This window comes from Equus quagga, chromosome 15, assembly GCF_021613505.1.
Source record: "Equus quagga isolate Etosha38 chromosome 15, UCLA_HA_Equagga_1.0, whole genome shotgun sequence".
NCBI classification, from domain to species: domain Eukaryota; kingdom Metazoa; phylum Chordata; class Mammalia; order Perissodactyla; family Equidae; genus Equus; species Equus quagga.
Genome location: NC_060281.1, coordinates 23,215,470 through 23,235,052, shown reverse-complemented (window position 1 = coordinate 23,235,052; position 19,583 = coordinate 23,215,470). Strand labels below are relative to the sequence as shown.

Genomic DNA, 19,583 nt, shown 5'->3' with positions numbered 1-19,583 from the left:
TATTCAGATTTCCACGGGTCTCTGAGTGGGACGTCTGCTACCAGCATCGCCCTCCCCCTTGGATCTTGGGCCTTTCCTCATCCGGACTTCCCCCTCCCAACCCCAAAACCTCCACCACCGAAATCCCTCCAGTTCCTTCCCTTCCCCACCCCACCTGTGGCAAAAGACATTGAGTTTTGTTTACAACCTAATTTGTCTGGATAATTGCCTCGACTTTGCACTTCGCTTTGCCGGCGTGCATCAGGCTTGGGGGCCCCTTCTTCACTGGTTCACAGAGCACTTTATGGGAAATTCCCTTCCGGAGAGGGAGGCAGCGCGCGCCCGGGGTGACGGTTCACAAAGCCCAGAGGAGCTTCCCCACCTCCCCCACCCCCGGTTCAGAAAGCCCACCCCCAACCCCCACGCAAAGGGCAGCAGGAGGGAGGCAGGGAAGGACCCGGGCTGACACCAGGCCCCCGGCCACTCCCCGCGTCGAGCGCAGCCCGCCGGGAACCAATGAACCGTGTGGGAGCAGAGCTTGGCCGTACCTCCAGACTCCAGGGAAAGGCCAGGGCTTGCAAAGGGCGCCATAGGCTTCGCGAGGCCAGGGGGCATCCCTGCGGTCTCTCCACCACCCGCCTTTTTCAGGTCCGCAGCCCCATGTCTTGTGCCCAGACCCCCACTTTTCTTCCCCCGAAGTTTGGTCCACGTGGTCTTCCCTCGCTCACGGCTGGCTGCCTCGCAGGGTGGAAGTGGCTGCACCTGCTTTAGGCGAATTATGGTAGCGCTAGAAGTTGGTCTGCCCTCCCTCCGCCGCTCGCTCGCTCCCTCCTCCCGCTCTCCGCGCGCTCCCTCCTTCCCCTCCACCCCTCCTCCCCCGCCTCCTCCCGCCCCGCCCGCGCGCCGCCCGCTCGCAGCCACTCGCAGCCCGGGCTCAGTCGCAGCCCCTCGGAGTCCGGAGCCGGCCGCCCCTGCGGACCGGACAGCGCGGCCGGCGGCCGGGACGGAGCCCCCAGCCCGCGAGGAGGGCGCGGCGCAGGCGGCGGCGGCGCGGCGGGGAGGAGCCCGGGCCGGAACCAGGGCTGGGCCGGGGGCGGGGACGCCGGGGTCCCGGAGCTCCGGAGCCGGAGCGAGCGAACGAGCGTCGCGGGAGGATCGGGAAGGAGGAGCCCAGCCGGAGCGAGCGGAGCTACCCACAAAGTGCGATGCCCCGGCGGAGCTAGGGCGCGCGGCGGCCGGCGCGGCGCGGCGCGGCGCGGAGGGAGGACGCCCGGGAGCGGCGCGGCGCTGGGCGGCGCGGAGGGGCAGCCCCAGCGGGCGGCGGCGGGCCCGGGCTGCGACCCGAGCGAGCCCCATGCCCCGCGCGGGCTGACGGGCCGGAGCCCGCACGGAGCGGCCGGGCCGGACAGGTAGGTGGCGGGCCGAGCCGGGGACGCGGGTGGGGGCTGGGCCGGCGAGCAGACCAACTCCCCGGCTCGCGCACTCTCTCGCCTTCTCACTGGCTCACTTTGTGTTTGCAAACTGCCCGCCGGAGACGCGCCGGGCGCCGGGAGGAGCCGGGCCCAGGCCGGCGCACTTTGTTCCAGCCAGGGCCGGCTGCGGCGCACTGACCCCGCGCGCCCGCGACACCCCGCCCCCGGCGGGGCCCCCGCGGCCCAAAGCTGCCTTGGGAACAGGTGGGGGCTCCGCGCGGCGGCGGGAGGGGGCAGACAGCCGGAGGTCGGCCCGGGTGGGGGGGCTGGAAAGGCTCCTGAGGCCCGCCCTTCCCCAAGAATCTGGGCCCCGCCCCCTCCCGGCCTGCCGCTGGGAATGGGGTGTAAGGGGGCGCGCCCCCCCCCCCCCCACGCCCGGAGTCAGACAAAGACTACTTCCCGGCCCGGACTTTCCTGAGCTGGGGAGGGAAGGGGTGCAGTGAGCTCCTCCAACCCCAGTCCGTCCAGGACTCCCTAAGACGCGCCGGAGGCAGCTGGGGGGGGGGGGGGGGTGCGACGGTGGACCGCGATCTCACCCGCCGCGTCGCCTCGGGTGTGGAGGGGACTCGTTTTGCTGGGGTCGCACCTCGAAGGTTTCTTTGACCAGTCAGCCCCTTTCCCCCATTCCTCGGTCAGCTCGGAGATGGAGCGGAAAACTCCTTGAGGACTTGAGAGTGTCTGGAAACGGCCCCTGTGGTTTTGTGCGCTGGTGCTGGAGGGTAGGGGACTGACCTGACGGTGGTACCTTCTTCACCCCGTTTAGGGAGAGCCCCCACCTCGCCATGTAGGGGAAAGGGAGGGCGGCAGCAGGGTTCGGAGGCCGCCTGGAAAGCGTGTCCTGGAGTGACCAAGCGCCCCCCCCCCCCCCAGGTTTCTAGTGTCTCCTGGACAGCCCCGCCACAGACACCTCTCTTTGACCGGCGGTCATCCCGGCCGCGCTCCTTCCTCCCGCTCCCCATTAATTCCAAACAAACTAACTTGGGCTGAGCCCGGGCAGGGCCCGTGGCGCTAGAATGCGGGGCGCCCTGAGCGACATGGGGTCCCGGGCTCCCTGGCAAAGGACCGTGTGATTTCGCGGGACGCGGATTCTGAGGCGGAGGCCCTAACGGCTGCGGATTCCTTCTCTCCCACTGGGGCGACCTCGTCAACACAGCCGCATCCCACCCGGCCCCGGACTTTCGAGGCTGGGGGAAGAGGATATGGGACCACGGAGACCTTGAGCCCATAGAGCACCCGGCTCCTCCCTTCGCACCCCTGGCCTCTTCTGCCAACCCCCGCCTGGCCGATTTCCTCGCGCACTTGGCGCCTGGGGTTTAAGGCGTCTGGAAATCACCGCGCGTCTTGCACCCCGGCCCGCGCCAGGTCTCCCTGAGGCTGACCGCGAGGCCTGGAGCAGGGAGTGGAGGTGGGGGGCCCGGAGGAGCAAACCTGAGTCTGAAGCTGTCATCCCGGCGGTTCCTGAGAAAGCCCTGGAGCATTTTGGCCCATGCGGGTTTTTACTTAAATTTAAGCATCTTCATCCCCAGCTTTAAAGCACCCGCCTGGATTATCCTAGAGCGAACTGCGTGGGGTCTGAGACTGAGGGCTGCGGGAGCGCAGCTTGAGGGGTAGCTAGGGCTGGAGCTGGAGGCTGGCCCGGGTGCCTCCTCCCACGCAGAAAGGGCGAGCAGCGGCATCCTCTATACGGAGGGTCTGACTAGTCCCGCCGCCAACACAGTGGGTAATGGACACCACTGGGAATTTGAGCCTAGAAGCTCACTTTCCTTGGAGAACCGGGACCAAACCCTATGGAAGCTGAGCATTTTAAGCGGGTGGGTGCTGGGGCTGAAGACTGGGCTGGCTGGGCCTCAGCTGCCTGAGGGGGAGCCACTCACTTCAGACAGCCGCGGTCCCAGACAGCCCCTGCCCAACCTGGCAGAAAACCGGCTGTGGAGAAGGGGAAGTCTGCAAGCTTGGGTTTGTTTTTTTTTTTAAACTTGAGAAACTTTGTCTTTCCCCAGGCCTGGCAGGAGGGAGGGCCCCCGGACTGTGCTGTGGGCACCTGGATGGCTCGCTTGCTCAGGCAGCCTTAGATCTGAGCCTCTCGAAAGCAGGGCTGTGCCTTGGGGGGCTCCCCATCTGATGTTGCTCCCACTCTTATCAGTGGGGCAAGGTGGAATGGGGAGGAAGTGGTGCTGTGGGTGCCCCCTCCCCCCACACACACCCAGGACCCCACTAAGATCTGAATTGCTCCTCCTGGACCCTTCAAACGCTGTCTTCCGGGGCCCTAGCCTTGGCACTAAGTTGAGGGAGACTGCAGGAACCTTCTCTCCTGGCACTAAGTGCTGGGCTCCTGGGTGGGGTTGTCTATCCTTCTCCCAGTCCTGGGCAGGTTTCCCAGGAGTTATGGAGTTGGGGAACCCCTGAGCCCCTGGGGAGAGAAAGGCCTGACACCCATGCTGGGGAATGCCGGGGGCAGGGCAGGTTGGGCCCAACTTGCAAAGGGACCTGTCCTGTCCCTTTCTCTGTGGGTGCCCTTCTCACACCTAGACACCCCCACCCCACCCTCTTTCTTCCGCCTTTGGCCAGGAACTTCCTTTCTGGCTGCTGGCAGGTAGGTCCTTTCTTGCCAGGAATGTGCATATCCTGCTGGGCCCCTACTCCAAACACACCTCTTCCTTAGGGGGAGGAAAGTAGGGGGACGGGGAGTGGGGGCTTCCTTTGATCCAGTAATTCCCCAAATGTTTGCTGAGCCCCTGCTCTGTCTGGGCAGGTCCCAGGCTGGGCACTGGAGTGCCCAAGCCGTGAAGCTGGGGTTTGCTCTCTGGACCTCACACTGTCGGGGTAGGAGAGAGAGGTAAGAGAGAATAGCAGGGAGAGGAGGAGGTGAGCGGAGGTGTCTGTTTCAGATGAGATGTGTAATGTGCCAGGGGAGGGGAGGGTCGTCACCCCCAGAAACCTCCCCTGCTCGGCTGCACCCTCCCTCCCTGTATCCTAACCCTTTGCTGCCTTGCTGTCTTGGTGGTTTTCGTGTCTCTCCAGCCGAAAAGCAAGCCCCTCCACTCCCAACAGGCACAATGTCTTTACTTTTCCAACAGCCCAAACATGCAGAATAATCATTTCTTCCATCCAAGGAGCTCCACACAGTTTCCCTTCATGGTCTGACACTTCTCCCAGTTGCCCCACACCAAGGCACGATTTTTGACAGGATTCTGAGACTCCATTGGCTGAAATGGCTGCCTCGGACTTGGTTCCAGAACTCTGGAACCCAGGGCAGGGAACTCGGCTCCCTGGGGCAGAATACCGGTCAGAGTGGAAAAGCCTTCAGAACTTGCCAGTAGTGATGGGGCTCTGGGGAACTTAATTAAGCTCATGGAACCTCACTTTTCTTATCCTCACCTTAGACAGCTGGTTTAGGAGTTGAAAGGGCGAGCAAGTGCCTGGCATGTGGTGGTGCTGACTCAGGGGTGGCCTTTCTGTTCCATTCCCAGCACTGCCAGGCCATGTGTTGGACTGAATACTGGAAATGCGTGAGTATGAACCTCCATTTTATGGGTTGGGAAAATGAAGCCCAGAGAAAGCAGCAACTTGTCTGAGGTTACACAGCTAGTTAGTGGTAGAACTGAGACTAAAATGTGGGGCTCCTAACTCCCAGTATAACCAGTAGGGCTTGAGCCTCTGCTGGGGGGCAGGAAGAAAGGAGGGCATGGGAGGGCCTGCCAACTCTCCCCTCTCTCCACAAGCTCGGGCCTGGGCCGCCCCTCTGCCCTTCACTGAGAAGGCTGTGTTTCCCCTTCCTGTCTTCCCCTTAAAGGAGGGTCTGGATTGAGAACCTGCTATTTCCCACCTACACACAACCCTAGAATGTCCAGTCGTATCCCCCCCACCAGCTCCAGCCCTCCTAAGGTACTCGTGGAGAGAAATAAAAATGGGAGAGAGAATTCCCCAGGACACAGAGCAGGAAAAATGGCTGGTACCATTTCTCCAAAATAGGAGACTTCTACCATGTGGAACCCTAGCCTACACAGCTTTATGGAAGACAAGTTTGGCAGCCAGTCTCAAAATCAATTTGGGACCTACTCCTGGATGGATCATCTCGAACAAACAAAAAGAAACTTCCCCCTGAGCCTGAAGTTGCTGGCCCGTTCAGCATCGTCGTCCTGGATTCTCTGTGGAAATGCACACCTTCTTTGCCCACTGCCCGTTAAGCCATGCTGGGCTCACAGCAGGAACCCTCTTGACTCCAACCTCGCAGGCCACCGATGCAGTGGTCTTGTGAGATGGCGCTCAGTGGGTCCCTCACAGAGCCTGCCTGAGCTAGACATCAAGAGTTCCCACACAAAAGGTGCACAGTTGAACTGGACCACAGGGCATTGGGCTGTGGAGTTCAAGCTTCTGGTGCCTGGAGGGTGCCATCCAAGCCTGAACCTGGCTGATGCCCTCTCTCCCCTTCATCCCTGTCCCAGGACTCCTCCCCCCAGGGTCTATACAGCCCTTGCCTTTCCCTCCCCAGCCCTGGCCATAGCCATGCGGCCTGTGTCCCGAATCCTACCAGCTCTGCCCACCTCCCCACGCTCCATCCTCTGTCCAACTGGAGCCTCCGGAGCTGGGACCTGAGGGTGAATGGGGTCGTTGGTGGTACAGGACGGGTTTTCTCTCCCACTGGGAATTTCTGATGGCACCTGACCTGGGCTTCCATCCAAATGAGGGAGTTGGGGGGAGATGGTGGGTTTTCTTCCTACGGTAACAAAGTGGAGTGTGTATAGAATGGCGACCCTCTGGCATTTGTTCAAGGCAGGCAAGGTCAGTGGGGCAGAAGTTACCCAGAATTTCCACTAGTGAAGGAGGGACAATTGATGGCAACTTGAGGGCAGGGTGGCTCCGGGAATAGAGACCCGGGCTCCTCATCATCTCCATTCCACAAACGTTGTGGAGCTCTCACGGTCTGGTGGTGCGCAGAAGGGTGGCAGTGAAGAGGCTTAGTAAGAGGTGGCTTGCTTGCAACTTGGGGAATCAGAAGTGGAGCAAGTGCCTCAGCGCCCATCGTTTGGATTGGTACTGGTGACGAGGCAGCTCCCCAGCAGGAACAGGATGCCTATGTTGGCCCCCAGAGAGCCCTCAGGAGGGCTGCGATGTGTGAAGGGAACTGGGGAGTGGATGGGTGAGGGGGCTTCCGTTCTGGTTTCCTCAACTAGGCAGGCGCCCTTGGATTTGGTTCCTCAGCTCTGGAGCCCATGCTTCGAGGAGACCCTGGGGAAAGAAGTTGGTGCACAAGATGGTAGGGGTGTACTTCCTTCTTGCCTTCAGGGGTTTCCTGGACAGATAGCATCTGCACCGTGGAAGGAAAGTGCGCGGCCGGGAGAATTCTGGGGAGGATTTGCAGGAAACTCAGGGAGTGGCCGAGGCTGTAAAGCGCTGCGCGTGGAGATGTTCCCCAGCTTCTCGAGGCTCCCGCATCCTTGGATTAGAGATGGAGGCGCTTGTTTGCGAAGGTCGGAAGTCTGCTTGTTGAGCGAGGGCACAGAGTTGGTGCACTTGGGAGGATCTCTCCTTGAGGAAGCCTCCGCGATTTCCCCGAAGAGCCAGGGCTACCTGGTCTCCCTTCCCCAGTCGAGCGCGCTCTCGGGGCCAGGGCCAGCACTTCCTTGAGACCCCGCGAGCGCAGGAGTGCGAGTTGCAGGAAGCTCCTTGATCATCGCCGAGACCTGAGCTCCGGGATGCAGCGCCGGGTGTCTGCGGCCCTCACCGGAGCGCCGAGAAAATGCCCGGGCGCAGGCCGACTCCGCGCGGCGCCTGGGGGTCCAGGGAGGGCTGGAAGAGCTGGCGGCTCGGGCAGTGTGGCCTCCGTCTTAACCACCGGGAGGGCCGCCCGCGCCGTGTGCTGCCCAGGATCCTCGCTGTTGGGGATGACTGCGCGGCTGGGTCACAAACAAGTCTGGACTCTCCCGTGAGGGGTACCAGTAAGCGCACTGCTGCCAACTTCCTAATTCCTCTGTGGCCTTAGGCATGACCGTCTTCTCTCTGGGCCTCAGTTTTCCTAACTGTACAGCTGGCAAGGGAGAACCCGCACTTCCCTCTCCCTGGCCTCCCCTTCCCGCAGCTGCCGGTGGGGTGTCAGGCGTCAGGCGAGTAGAGCCTGGAAGGTCTCAGTGTATCCCCCTTTGTTCCGCCTCGGCCAAGCCTTCTGTCTCTGCCCGTCCTTCCGAAGGGGCGCTCTGGAGCACGGGGCAGGCGACCCTGCGGCCCAAGCTAGTCTCCTCCCCAATTAGGCGGCTGAGCCTGATTAAAGGGGGGCGCTGTCCGCCCCCTCCCGCCCGATCTCCATCGACGAGATTTCTCTTCATCAGAATCTCACATCCTCCAGAAATTAATTTGATGCCTCTTGTTATCAATTAATTGAATCTCGTAGGGAGAGAGAGCTCAGCGAGGCTGGCTGCGGCTTGGCCCTGGTGCGTCGCCCGTTCTGCCCTCCCCCTCACACCAGGACAGCCTCACCCTTCACCGTTTCTCTTTTACGGCCTTGCTTTCAATTTTACTTATTTTCTAACATAAAACCACTGCTATGTCCAGCTTGGCTTGGATGGTACCCATGGGCTGGGCACTGCCTGGGATTCACTGGGTCTGCGCTGTGGGGGGGCCCCTTCCTCTCCCCTTGGCCCCCTTTGATCCCACCTTAAATCAACAAAACCTCACCCTTTGGGAATTCGACCCTGACTCTGTGCTGCAGGGGCTGCTGGTGAGAAACTTGGAGAGGAACGGGGTGTGTGTGTGTGGGGGGAGGGGGTATCTGTCTGTCTGGAGAAAGACTCCAAGGAGACTCCCCCACTCCACACCCACCCTAGTTGGGGGAGCAGGGCACTGAAGGACCAGGCTACGGACCTGTCAGCCGCTGGGATTTTGTTCCTGTGAAAGTTCCATCTTTTTAGAAGAGTCATTTAAGAGCTGTTGCCCCCACCAGGGCTGACCCGCTGAATGCACAGGTGTGTGGTACCTCCGAGCTGCCCAACAGCCAGGTCAGGCATCTAGAGGAACGAGCCCTCAGCATTTCCAAGGACTCTTAGAAGCCCAGACTCTGCCTCCTGAATGGAAGGTGAAGGAGGAAGGTTCTAGAAGACGTCTCAATGTGGGAGGGGATTGTAGCAGGCACGGGTAGGACTCGGTGGTCACCAGACCCTGACTGAGAAATTGTGCCTTGCCGTTTCACATACCTCCTTGTTCTGATCCTCACAACCACCCCAAGAGATGCTCCAGGTATTGATATTTATTCCTCTCATTTGACAGGTGAGGGGCCCAGACCCAGAGAAGTGATGTAGCTTGCCCAGGGTCACACAGCTAACTGGAACCTGCCTCTCTGGAATGCTGGCCATAAGGACTGAAGTCACAAATTGACTAACTTCACCCCTTATGAGTTTTGGTGACCCACACAAAATTTATTACAATGGTAAATTTCACATAAATATCCCCACTTCAAGCTTCTTTTGAAAAAACCCAAACCCTGTCAACACTGAGGCTACATTTCTGTGTGGTTAGGATAGACAGGGTTTGAGTGCCCTCCGCTTATCACCTGGGAGGCCAGCCTAGCCCCTGAGGGCATTTTGTTTAGCAGCTCCATCAGGGGGATTTCACTTGTCCTCAGTATTCTTCAAGGAAGAGCTAGGAGGACCAGTGTCCGAGAGACTCTGCAGGGTCTGTACCAGAGCTCAGAAAAGACCTTTAAGGACCCCCGGACCCAAATCTAATCCCACACAGCTGCTTAAGAACTGATGGTGGTGGATAATTTTTTTCCTTCTTTTTACCATGGACGGAATTATAGGGTCTTGTGTCTCCAGGGGCCTGTTCCAAGCTGAAACCAGCCCGGCCCTGTCCACGTGAGCCCCTCTGTAAAAGTCAGTACCCTCCTACTGCCCCCCCACCAAACTTAAGGACTTTTTGTTGGGGCTGGGGGAGACTTTCTTCCAAGAACAGAGCCACTGGTGGGGACTAGAGAAGAACTGGGCAGACGTTGCCCTTCTGGAACTAATCTTGGAACAGGGAGAGAGATGTGAAAGGGTGCTGAATCTCGCATGTTCAAATGTGGATGTGTTTGGATGCCCCTGTGTTGGTGCCCAACATCCCTGTGAATGCCGCACCTAGATATCATCAGAGGAGACAAGGGAGGGGCCAGGGCATGTCTGCAGGCTGGGCATAGCATCGAGGGCCCCAGCGAGAGCCAGACTTAGCGCTCTGTCCCAGGTTGGCTGGAGCCCCTCCTGTGCTCACGGGAGCCCCCTGGTGCCAAGGGCACTACCAGAACTGGGCTCCAGATGGCCGCTCAGGTCCTGAGCGAGTTGCCCCCACCCCTTAACCAGCAGGCCCCCCACGTAAGACGTCACTATTTAATTAACCATCTCTGATTAACCAAACTTGGCATTCGGCTCCTCTTGCCCTCATCTTTCCCAGCTCCGAATCAATGGCTTTGATATGCTAATTAGGGAGTAATTTAATTTCAAAAGGCCGCAATTAACAAGGGTGTTGTGGACATGCTGTAGTTAAGCGGAGTAATCTAATTTGCATTAGTAACAAGCGGGGACTAATTAGAAGCTTAATTAGACACTTAGATGGCTCTTATGTTTACTTTCTTAATGAGATGGAGTGGGATCTTTGGTTCTTTTTCTTTTTTTTTCTTATTGTTAAGTCTTCCTTTTGGTCATGGTACTACTAAGGAGTGTGGAGGGAGGCCACCTTGGGAGGGCCGGGTAGGAGCATTTTGGAGCCGGAGCCAGTGAAAAGTGAACTGGGGATGGTGGGGGCAGCGTGGGGGGAGGTTCAGATTCCAAGGAGATTCCAGAGTGACCGCCCTCCAGGCCTTGTACCTCTGAGGTGGGACTAGAGGAAGAGTACTGGTTTGGGAGTCAGAAGAGCTGTAGGGTTTCAGTTTAGCTCAGCCTCTTAGCAGTCAGGTGACCTTGTCAAGTCACTAGACGTCTCCTAAGTGTGGTTCCTTTGTCTGTCAAAGTGAGTGCCAGGCTGAGTGGGGAAGAGAGGAGGAGACAGGGTAGGGGAAAGGGCTTTCAAGGACTCGCTGAGTGGAATGGTTGTTATTAAGAATAAAATGTATTCACAAATTGTGTGCCCAGGCTTCACTTCCTTGGGGGTCAGCTCAGAAGTCACCTCCTACAGGAAGCCTTCCCAGAGCACCGCCACTCCCTCTAGGCACTCAGAGCCCCCCAGTGTGTATTTAACATAACATTTGTAAAGTTGTGTGAGTTGTGTAGGGCAGAGGTTCTCAATCCTGGCCACACTTGAAGTTTAGCATGCTTGGAAAAACTTCTAAAATTATCCATGCCTGGGTCCCACTCCCCAGAGAGTCCAATTTAATTGATCCAGGGAGGAGCATGGATATGGGTGTTTTTTTTTTTTTTTTTTTTTTTGATGCTTGTCTTTGCCTGTGTATCTATCTTTCTCCTCCACCAAATTGTAAGGCCCCCCCCACCCCAAAGCAAGGGCTAGTTTTATTCAGCTCTATATGCCCAGACCCCAGGGCCCACTGTGCTCAGCATCAGTTGCAGGCAGAGCCCAGCCCCCCCTCCCACCCCCCCCCCCCCCAGCTACGTGCCTTGTAAACTCACCCAGATTTGACAGAGTCTATAGGGTTGGGGATGCCTTATGCTGGGTCTGAGAATCTTCTGGAGAAAGAGCTGAGGAGAATGGACGGAAATCAGTAAAAAGGTGAAGGGCTGGAGAATCCTGCGACATGGCTGCATTGCTGAAGGGCAAAATTGGTGCAGATTTTATGGACATCAATTAGGAAATAAATGTCTCAAGAGCCTTAAAAATATGCAAATCCACCTTCTAAATATGTATCCTAAGCAAACAGTCAGAAATGTGGAGTATTCTGTTCCCAGAGGGTGTTTATTGCAGTCCTAGTAAAAATAGGTAACAGTCTGGATGTCCAGCTCTAAGGGATTGGCTGAATAATTTCTGGAACAGCAGCCCATTCGAGCAGCTATGTGACCACTAAAAACTGTTGCTTAAAATATTCGATGTCATGTGGAAATGGTTATGATAGTAAGTGGTGAGTGGAAAAATAGGAAAATTCAAACCATGTACAGATTATGACCCCAATTTCACTTTTTAAATGTTTGTATGCCAAAAGAGAGTGAAAATGGATGGATTGACTGGAAGGGGTGTGGCCAAAAGGCTGGCTCTCTGGATGGTAGAATTATGGGTACGATTTTTTTTTCTTTATACTTTTTTTTCCTTCCAAATTTTATACTAAGATGTCTAGTACTTTTATGACTAGAAAATAAAGTTATTTGAAACTTGGGAGAGAGCCTGACACTGATCGCCCAGGATGGCGGCTCACCTTCCAATCCGAGGCTTGTTGCAGCCTTTTATTGGTTTTTATTTTTTTATTTTTTATTTTTCCTTTTTCTCCCCAAAGCCCCCTGGTACATAGTTATATATTTTTAGTTGTGGGTCCTTCTAGTTGTGGCACGTGGGATGCCGCCTCTGCATGGCTTGATGAGCGGTGCCACATCCGGCCCAGGATCCGAACCGGCGAAACCCTGGGCCACTGAAGTGGAGCTCATGAACTTCACCACTCGGCCACAGGGCCAGCCCCTCGTTGCAGCCTTTTAGAGAGCACATCCGCTCCCTGCCACGTGCACTAAGTATCAGGCAGAAGTGGGAGTAGGGAGGGGAGCCAGCCTCAGACCCACACAAGGGGGAGTCCTGAAGTCTATGGGCTTGGAGAGGGACTAGGCTTTTTCCGGAACTCAGGGAGCCCCGTCTGCCTGGGGAGGGACACTGCTGGCCTCATCAGAGAGCCACGTAGTCATGTGACTCACACCACCCCCTTCTGGTTTGGGGACCCATTGTGGAACCAGAGAGACATTCTGACCCTTGGGTCTTGGTCTTTCCTCAAGTGCTGAACCAAGGGCTGGGCTAAGGCAAGGGGATCAATTTTTAAACCATAGCCCCCTCAGAGCCGGGTTGTGGCAGGACCTTCTGCGCCCCCATAATGATAGTAACTACCCTTCTCTGAACGCCTTCTTCATGCAGGATCTTTCGATAGCACAGCAACCCTGAAAGGGGCTTGACTGATATCGGCTACATATGACAAATCAGGAAATCGAGGGTCAGACTGGTGACCGCACTGCTCCGGGCTCATGTGACAAAGGTAGTAAGAGTCCAGAGAACGGTCTGCAGGCAGGATGGCAGATGAGAGGCTGACTAAGGGGCTGAGGTGAAAGTGGCTGCTGTCCGAACCACCAGCCCCCTCCCCTGGTAGCCTGAAGCCAGTGGGCCTTTGGGGCCTGAGCTGGGTGGGGGAGGGGGGCCCCTGGGCCTTTGGATGACAGACTGGGGAGCATCCTTCAGTTCCTTGTGATGTCAGTGCTTTCTGCTCTGAACAGCTCTCTGCTTTATGTCCCTTGACACAAGTAGGATCTGATAGCAGGATGGCTAGAGAGAAGGGAAAAGAAAGAGAAAGAAGGAAATATAAGGCATCCTCATGCTCTGTTCTATGTGGTACCCATGTGTGTGTCTTTTTATATAATCAAGAAATGTGTCCATTTCAAAGACTTTTAGCTCTGGAAAAGTCTGAAATTGGTGACCTCTCTTGTGAAATAAGGAAATTTGCATATGCCATTTGCCCTGCATTCAGTGTACACTGTGCCTGGCCAGTACCTACTCACCCTTCATTTCTGAGCGTATATGCTATTTCCTCAAAAAGAAGGCCTTCCCTGTCCCCTTCCATTTAAATTAGATTCCCCCAGTTATTCCCTGTACTCACATTTGATAGGATGTATTTTATTTGAGCTTATTTATTTGAGTCCATGTTTATCATCTGCCTCTCCTCACGGGAACGTAAGCTCCTGGAGGGCAGTGCCTGTGTCTTTCCGATTCGGGTCTGCATACATGGAGCCTAGCACACTGCAGGTGCTTAAATAATGTTGAACCAATGAATGGATGAGGGGTCACTGCTGGTGAAATATGCTCCTGGCCAGCCACTGGAGAGAGAAGAATGACTTGGTTCCTGGCCAAAACTCTCCTAGTGACTAAACTTTCCAAAAGACTGCCAGTTTACCCAGAAAAAAGGGAAGGAGAATAGGACCTCCATCATTACCAGCTGCCCTCAAAGTATCTGGGACACTACAGCACTGGCTTGGTCGAGTTTTGTAAGCCTGCAGAGGGCAGGGGCCACATTTCCGTTTCCTGCAGATAGATCCTCAGTGCTTGGCACTAAGTCCCTGTCGAAAGAATGAATGGCTTTGGAGATGAAGTATCTTGTTCTGGCCACCAGGAAGCTCATAACTAAAGTCAGTGCTCGTCATTGGAGCCCTGTTGCCTTGGACAAGCAGCATCAGCATCACCTGGAAACTTTTTAGAATTGAAAATTCTAGGAGCCAGCCTGGTGGTGCAGTGGTTAAGTTCACATGTTCTGCTTTGGTGGCCCAGGGTTCACCAGTTCAGATTCTGGGCGTGAACCTACGTACCACTTATCAAGCCATGCTGTGACAGGCCTCTCACATATAAAACAGAGGAAGATGGGCATGGATGTCAGCTCAGGACCAATCTTCCTCAGCAAAAAAAGAAAGAAAAGAAAAGAAAGAGGAGCTTGGCAGCGAATGTTAGCTCAGAGCTAATCTTCCTCAAAAAAAAAAAAAAAAAAGAAAGAAAATTCTCAGGCCCACTCCAGACCTATTGAATCAGAAACTCTGGGCCTGGGTTCCAGCAATCTGTGTTTTAACAAGCTCTCCAAGGTGATTCTGATGCGCTTAAGTTTGAGATCCTCAGGCTTAAGGTTTTAGTCCGTTTATTCTCCTGCCTACTACCCCATGATAGTATATTTTATGAAGCTTTTATCTGTCTTTTATTGCAGTCTGCTTCCCAATCTCTCTTGGAAGTTGATGGGGGTATACATGATAAATAGATAGCACGTGTAGTCCAGTTTCCTCCATTATACAGAGGAGAAAAGGGAGGAATTGGCCCAAGTCACACAGCGAGTTGGTGATAGAGCTGGGGCTAGATGCCAGGTTTCCCAACTTCTGGTCTCAGGCTTTCAGTTTCCTCGACTAGAGTATAGGTTTCCGGAGCGCTAGAATCAGGGTCTCCTAACTTCAACTCAAACCACCCCCAATTGCTCTGGGTACAGGTTATCTGTGTCCACGCCCCCACCTGCCAGCTCTCTCTTGAGAGCTGGGGATGTACCGCGTCTCCAGCTGTGCGCATGCACGTGTGCGCCCTGGGGGACGCGTGTCCCCGAGAGCGCGCCGGGGGCTACCCCCCCTTCCCTCCCTCCCTTGCTGGTAAACTCCCGACATCCATCAGTCTGTTAATTGCACTAATTAGAGATCGCGGAGGTGTTAATTGGAAAACCCTGGTATTGTGCCTGTTTGGGGAAGAAAACGTCAATAAAAATTAATTGATGAGTTGGCAGGGCGGGCGGCACGGGTTCGCGGCGAGGCGCAGGGTGTCGTGGCAAATGTTACGGCTCAGATTAAGCGATTGTTAATTAAAAAGCTACGATAATTAGTACTCCCTACGCCATATGGGCCCGCGGAAAAGGCACAAAAGGTTTCTCTGCGTATGGGGCTCCCCGTTCCTCTTCCCCTCCCCTGAAAGCACCCTAGCCCTTGGGTCCTCCCTTTGGCCCCCAGGTAGGTGGAATAATTCGTCACTTCCGGCCAGGGAGGGGACGGGGCGGACCCGCCAGTTTCTAGGCCGCCCTCTCTGCGCGCCCGCCGGGGTTCTTCGAAGGGCCAGGAGCCTCGGGGGAAGTGGGAGCCCCCAGTGGCCCACAGGCTCCCCCAAGCGGAAGAGGCGGCTGCGGCTTTGACCCAGCTTCCTTCCTTCCTTCCTTCTGACGGCGGCAGCTGCCGGAGCTTCGGGGCCTAGCTGAGGGCCCTGACGTGCTCTGGCTCCCCAATGGGAACCCTGAGAAATGGGAGACTAGGATCTGCATAAGGGCAGGACCAGAGCCCCAGACAGAAATCCTAGAACGCCTGAAATAACTCAGGCCACGGTGGCTGTCCCCTGCCCCCAAGCCGTGGTAGGAGAGGGGTCTGGGAAGGCCGGAGTGGGAGATCAGGGCCTCAATGTTGGCAGATCCTACAAAGACCCCTACTTCCCTCTTCCTTGCTTGTTGTATGAAGACAAAAAGAGCAACCAAGTGAGTTGGGTGAAGGCAGAGACGTGCCCAAGGTCACACAGCGGCCCTGGAAGCCAGGTGGTCTAATTCCCAGAGCTGTTCTCCTCTTCTGCAGGTGTTCATCTGCTCTTTGCTAAGGAAATGGGTGACTAGGGGAGGAGTGGGGATGGGAGGGTAGGAGTGTGTGGAGAGAGGCAGAAGGGCAGGAGTGAAACAAAGAGGGGGCTCGGGGAGGGTGCTGCCCTAGTACTAGAGCAAGCAGCTCAAGTCTACACTGGTGGAGCCCTTTGGGAAAGGGACCACAGCTGTGGCTCAAATGGACCCTCAGTGGCTCCACCAGCCCCTAGAACACTGTGGCGTCATGTGCCCATGCTTGACTAGGGAGTTTTACTCCTGGAGCTTCTAAGTCAGTAGAGACCTTCAAGACTACCTCTCCGTGGGGAAACTGAGGACTAGAGAAGGAGGAAGGCAAAGGAATCACAGCTGGTGATGGCTGAGCCCAGGCCACCCCATCCCCCGTCCCCTGTCTTCTCTAGCCCAGGTCCAGGGTCCCAAGGACGCTGACTTCCTTTCCCTACCCCCACACCCTTGTAGTTACAGGGCACTCACATCAAGGCTGGCCTCCAGCACCCCAGCCCATCCCCTCCCTAGCTGGCTGGGCCCCAGGCACCTAGAGCCTGCTCACCCGCAGTGCAGGGAACACCCCAGTGCTATTGCAACACCTGGTGGAGAGGTAGGCAGGAGGCAAGAGGCTGCTGGTGTGTTCATCCTGGGAGGGCAGGTGTCTCAGGGCAGAGGTGAGGGTGGGAAGATGCCTGGTAGCATTCAGCCACCTGCAGGTTTGCAAGGGTGTTGGTGGGTGGGAACATGGAAGGAGGTGAAGGCCCTGGGAGGGGGCAGAGCGTGCCCCATGGGAAGTAACGCCATTCATACACCCTGCGGAAATGACTTTTCAAATGCATATAATCTCAAGCATGCAAATGAGAGGCTTGCTTCACCCTGTTTAATATGAATGATCGGCCCTTGAATAGCTATTATTATACGCCACATTGCAGCAATTATGTCGTTCACTGGGTGTCGCTCTGCACCCCCCCAATAAAAAGAAAAGAAAGGGACAGCTCTGTTTGCATCCTCCTTCCTTTTTTCTCCCTTTTTCCAAACTTGCTGCCCGATCTACAACTTTATGGTGTGTGTGAGTGTTGGAAGGGGGCACTCTCCCTTACCCCAGGGAGGGAACTGCTGGATTCTCTTTCCTTTCTCCTGTGCACACACACACACACACACACACCCCTGAGGCTCTGGTCTTTGTCCCCTGGGGCCCAAGAGTTCTCAGATCTCAGAGAAGCTAGACTTGGAATCAGGGCAGGCAGCTGCTCTCCACCCCCAGCAGGGCCAGTGTTGGGGGAGAGGGAAGGCAGAGTGGGCCCCTGCCATCTCCCCATCCCCCTCATGTAGCTGGAGCCCAGGCCTGAGTGGGGGAAGGTGCTCTGTAGGCTGCTGCTGAGAGGGATCTGGGTGGGTGGCTGGGGGGAGGGGGGGCCGGAGCCCTGTGCTCTGGCGGGTGGAGGATCGCGCCCACCCCATCCATCATTTGGCAGCCACTGGCCCTCAGGCTGACATGGCCATTAAGGCCTGAGACCAAGTGCTCAATCTCTTCCGAACCATCACCCCCAACCCTGCCCTTGCCCCTGGCCCAGCTCCTCGCAGAACCCAGGAGTGGGAGCAGCAGCTGGGGAGGGGGACAAGCCCTTGGGAACACACAGAGAAATGCACCAACACGGGACACTCCAGCAACATGGGGTCCCTCAGGAGGCCACACAGAGCCACTGGGACACCTGAGTCACAGATGGAGAGGGACCACAAGAGCAGTAATGTGGCACATGTGTGAACTGCTGGGCTCTCCATGGACCTTAGCAGCTCTCTGTTTCCATGGACCTTAGCAGCTCTCTGTTCCCCTACCCCCATGCTCTGACACTTCCCCCGACTCTGCTTCCAGCAGGGACAAAACCAGAGCAAGTGGCCCCCTTGTCGAGTGAGGGAAAAGAGCTCTTCTGGAGTGAAAGAATGTGGGGGCAGGAGGGAGATGCTCTTGGGAGCTGCCACCTTGCGGAGGGCACTAGGGAAATAACGAGTGTCTTCCAGCAGTTTCTCTAGTCTGCCACCTGCAAGGTTCAGGGAGACCTGGTGGTTGTGGGGTCTGCCTAGGCCAGAAGGGAATCAAGAAGGGAGGAAAGAACACTGGCAGGCTCCACAGGCCCCGCTGGATGCTCGTGGCTTCTGCCCCTTCATCTCTGTGATCTGGGCCAAGTCTTTGACCTCTCTGAGCCTCAGAGCCTTAACCTGATTGGAGCTTACTCTGCCAGATAGTTTGTCTGGGCTGTTTTATTTCCTCTTCCCAGGACTCTTAAGTGTCTGGGATTAATTACTTCTACAGGCAAAGAAACTGAGGTTTAGGGATTTTAAGACAAGTGTCAAAGGCCAGTAGTAGACACCAACCATGTCCTGTTTGACTGAAATCCTTGTTCCTCTCAAGGGACTGTGGCTTTGGGGATACTTGGGGACACCCCAGACTTTGAGAACAGCTCTGCATACTGCAGTTCCCCCGCCTGCATCACAGCAGGTGTGCACAAGCCCTGAGATAGCGGCACCTCCGCGAGGTGCGGATGGAACCTGGGGTCTCCTCCTCACCACCCTTGACCATCCCAAATGTACCTCTCTCTTTCTGGGGAGGTTTCCACCACTCCTAGAGAGACCATTGGGGGAGCCGGGGCAGGGCGTGGGATTCAGGCCTTGCCTCTTTACCTTGGGTAAATCCCCTATTTCTCTGGATCCTCAGTTTTCCCATCTGTAAAACTGGGATGATAACAACTCTCTCTCACAGTTCTCGTGAGAAGGAATCTTGGTGCCTGTGGAAACAGTGAATATTCCAGAGTGTCCTCCTTTGACCAGGCGCTGGGCCGAGGGCTTTAGAATGGAAGGTCAGAGAAGTGGGACCCCGCTGCCTTTGCTGCACAGCCCCAGGCCCAGCCAAGTATCAGGCTGCCAGTAGGTGCTGGGCAAATGGCAGCCGTTTTTGCTGTGGCACAAACACTGATTGGAGCCTTTCTATGTCCTGGGGAAGGAGACGCAATAAAGAGGCCCTGCCCCTGGGGAACAGACACAAAGGCCATTACAGGTGTGTGTTGGGGGAGGCAGTACCTCGGTCCCAGCAAATAGCTCATCCACTCTTAAGTCCTTGCAGGACCCTCCACCGGGGGTCCCTCCCTGTTCTCCAAAGCCCCTGTGGCCTGGAGGGAGAGGCCAGAACAGCTTTAGGACAGGTTGAAGGCATTCCTCCTGCCCTTCCCTGCTGGGGTCTCCTGGAAGTCGAGGAAATGGGAGGGGAGGGGGGACAGCGGGGCAGCCCAGCTTCAGTCTGGAGCTGCCCCTACCCGGCCTAGGGGGAGGGTGCCCTTGGGAGGGGCCACACCCCAAGAGGGGTCCCAGGGGCAGCCTCCAGGAATGAAGAGGAGGAGATGCCCCAGGGCTGGGGGTGGGGGGATTAGAGGGAGGCCGTTGTGTTGTTGGGGGGCGGTGTTGAGGGTCATCGGTTGCTGCCCCCAGTGGAACGCGGCCTGCCCTCCAGCCTGGAGCCTCAGCCCCTCCCCCGTGCCTCTCCTCCCCCTCCAGGTCCCGCTAGAGCGACATGATGGTGGAATCCGCCTCGGAGACAATCAGGTCGGCTCCGTCTGGGCAGAACGGCGTGGGCAGCCTCTCCGGGCAGGCCGATGGCGGTGGCGGGGCCGGGGCTGCGGGCACAGCCGGAGGCGGCGCGGGTAGGGACGCGGCCACAGGCTCAGACAGCAACGGGGAGATGAGCCCTGCGGAGCTTCTGCACTTCCAGCAGCAACAGGTAGGAGCGGGCGCCCCTCCTTGTGGACTGGGGAGGGGGAGGGGAGCCGGCCAGGTCTCTTCCCACTGCATCCCAGCGACCTGGTGCCACTGCTCCCCGCCAAACAGCCTTGCTTTAATGTTCTGGA

The 19,583-nt window shown here is 56.8% G+C and overlaps 1 protein-coding gene across 7 annotated transcripts in view; it reads left to right on the top strand.

Moving 5' to 3' along the window:
- The first annotated feature begins 935 nt into the window (after positions 1–935).
- The window catches only part of FOXP4 (forkhead box P4), a 50,678-nt gene continuing 32,030 nt past the window's right edge, over positions 936–19,583 (top strand). For all 7 annotated transcript variants that reach the window (XM_046640194.1, XM_046640192.1, XM_046640191.1 and 4 more), the window contains exons 1-2: positions 936–1,388; positions 19,234–19,456. In XM_046640194.1, the coding sequence (XP_046496150.1) occupies positions 19,250–19,456 (207 nt within the window). In that variant the 5' untranslated portion in view covers positions 936–1,388; positions 19,234–19,249. The remainder of the gene's footprint in view (positions 1,389–19,233; positions 19,457–19,583) is intronic.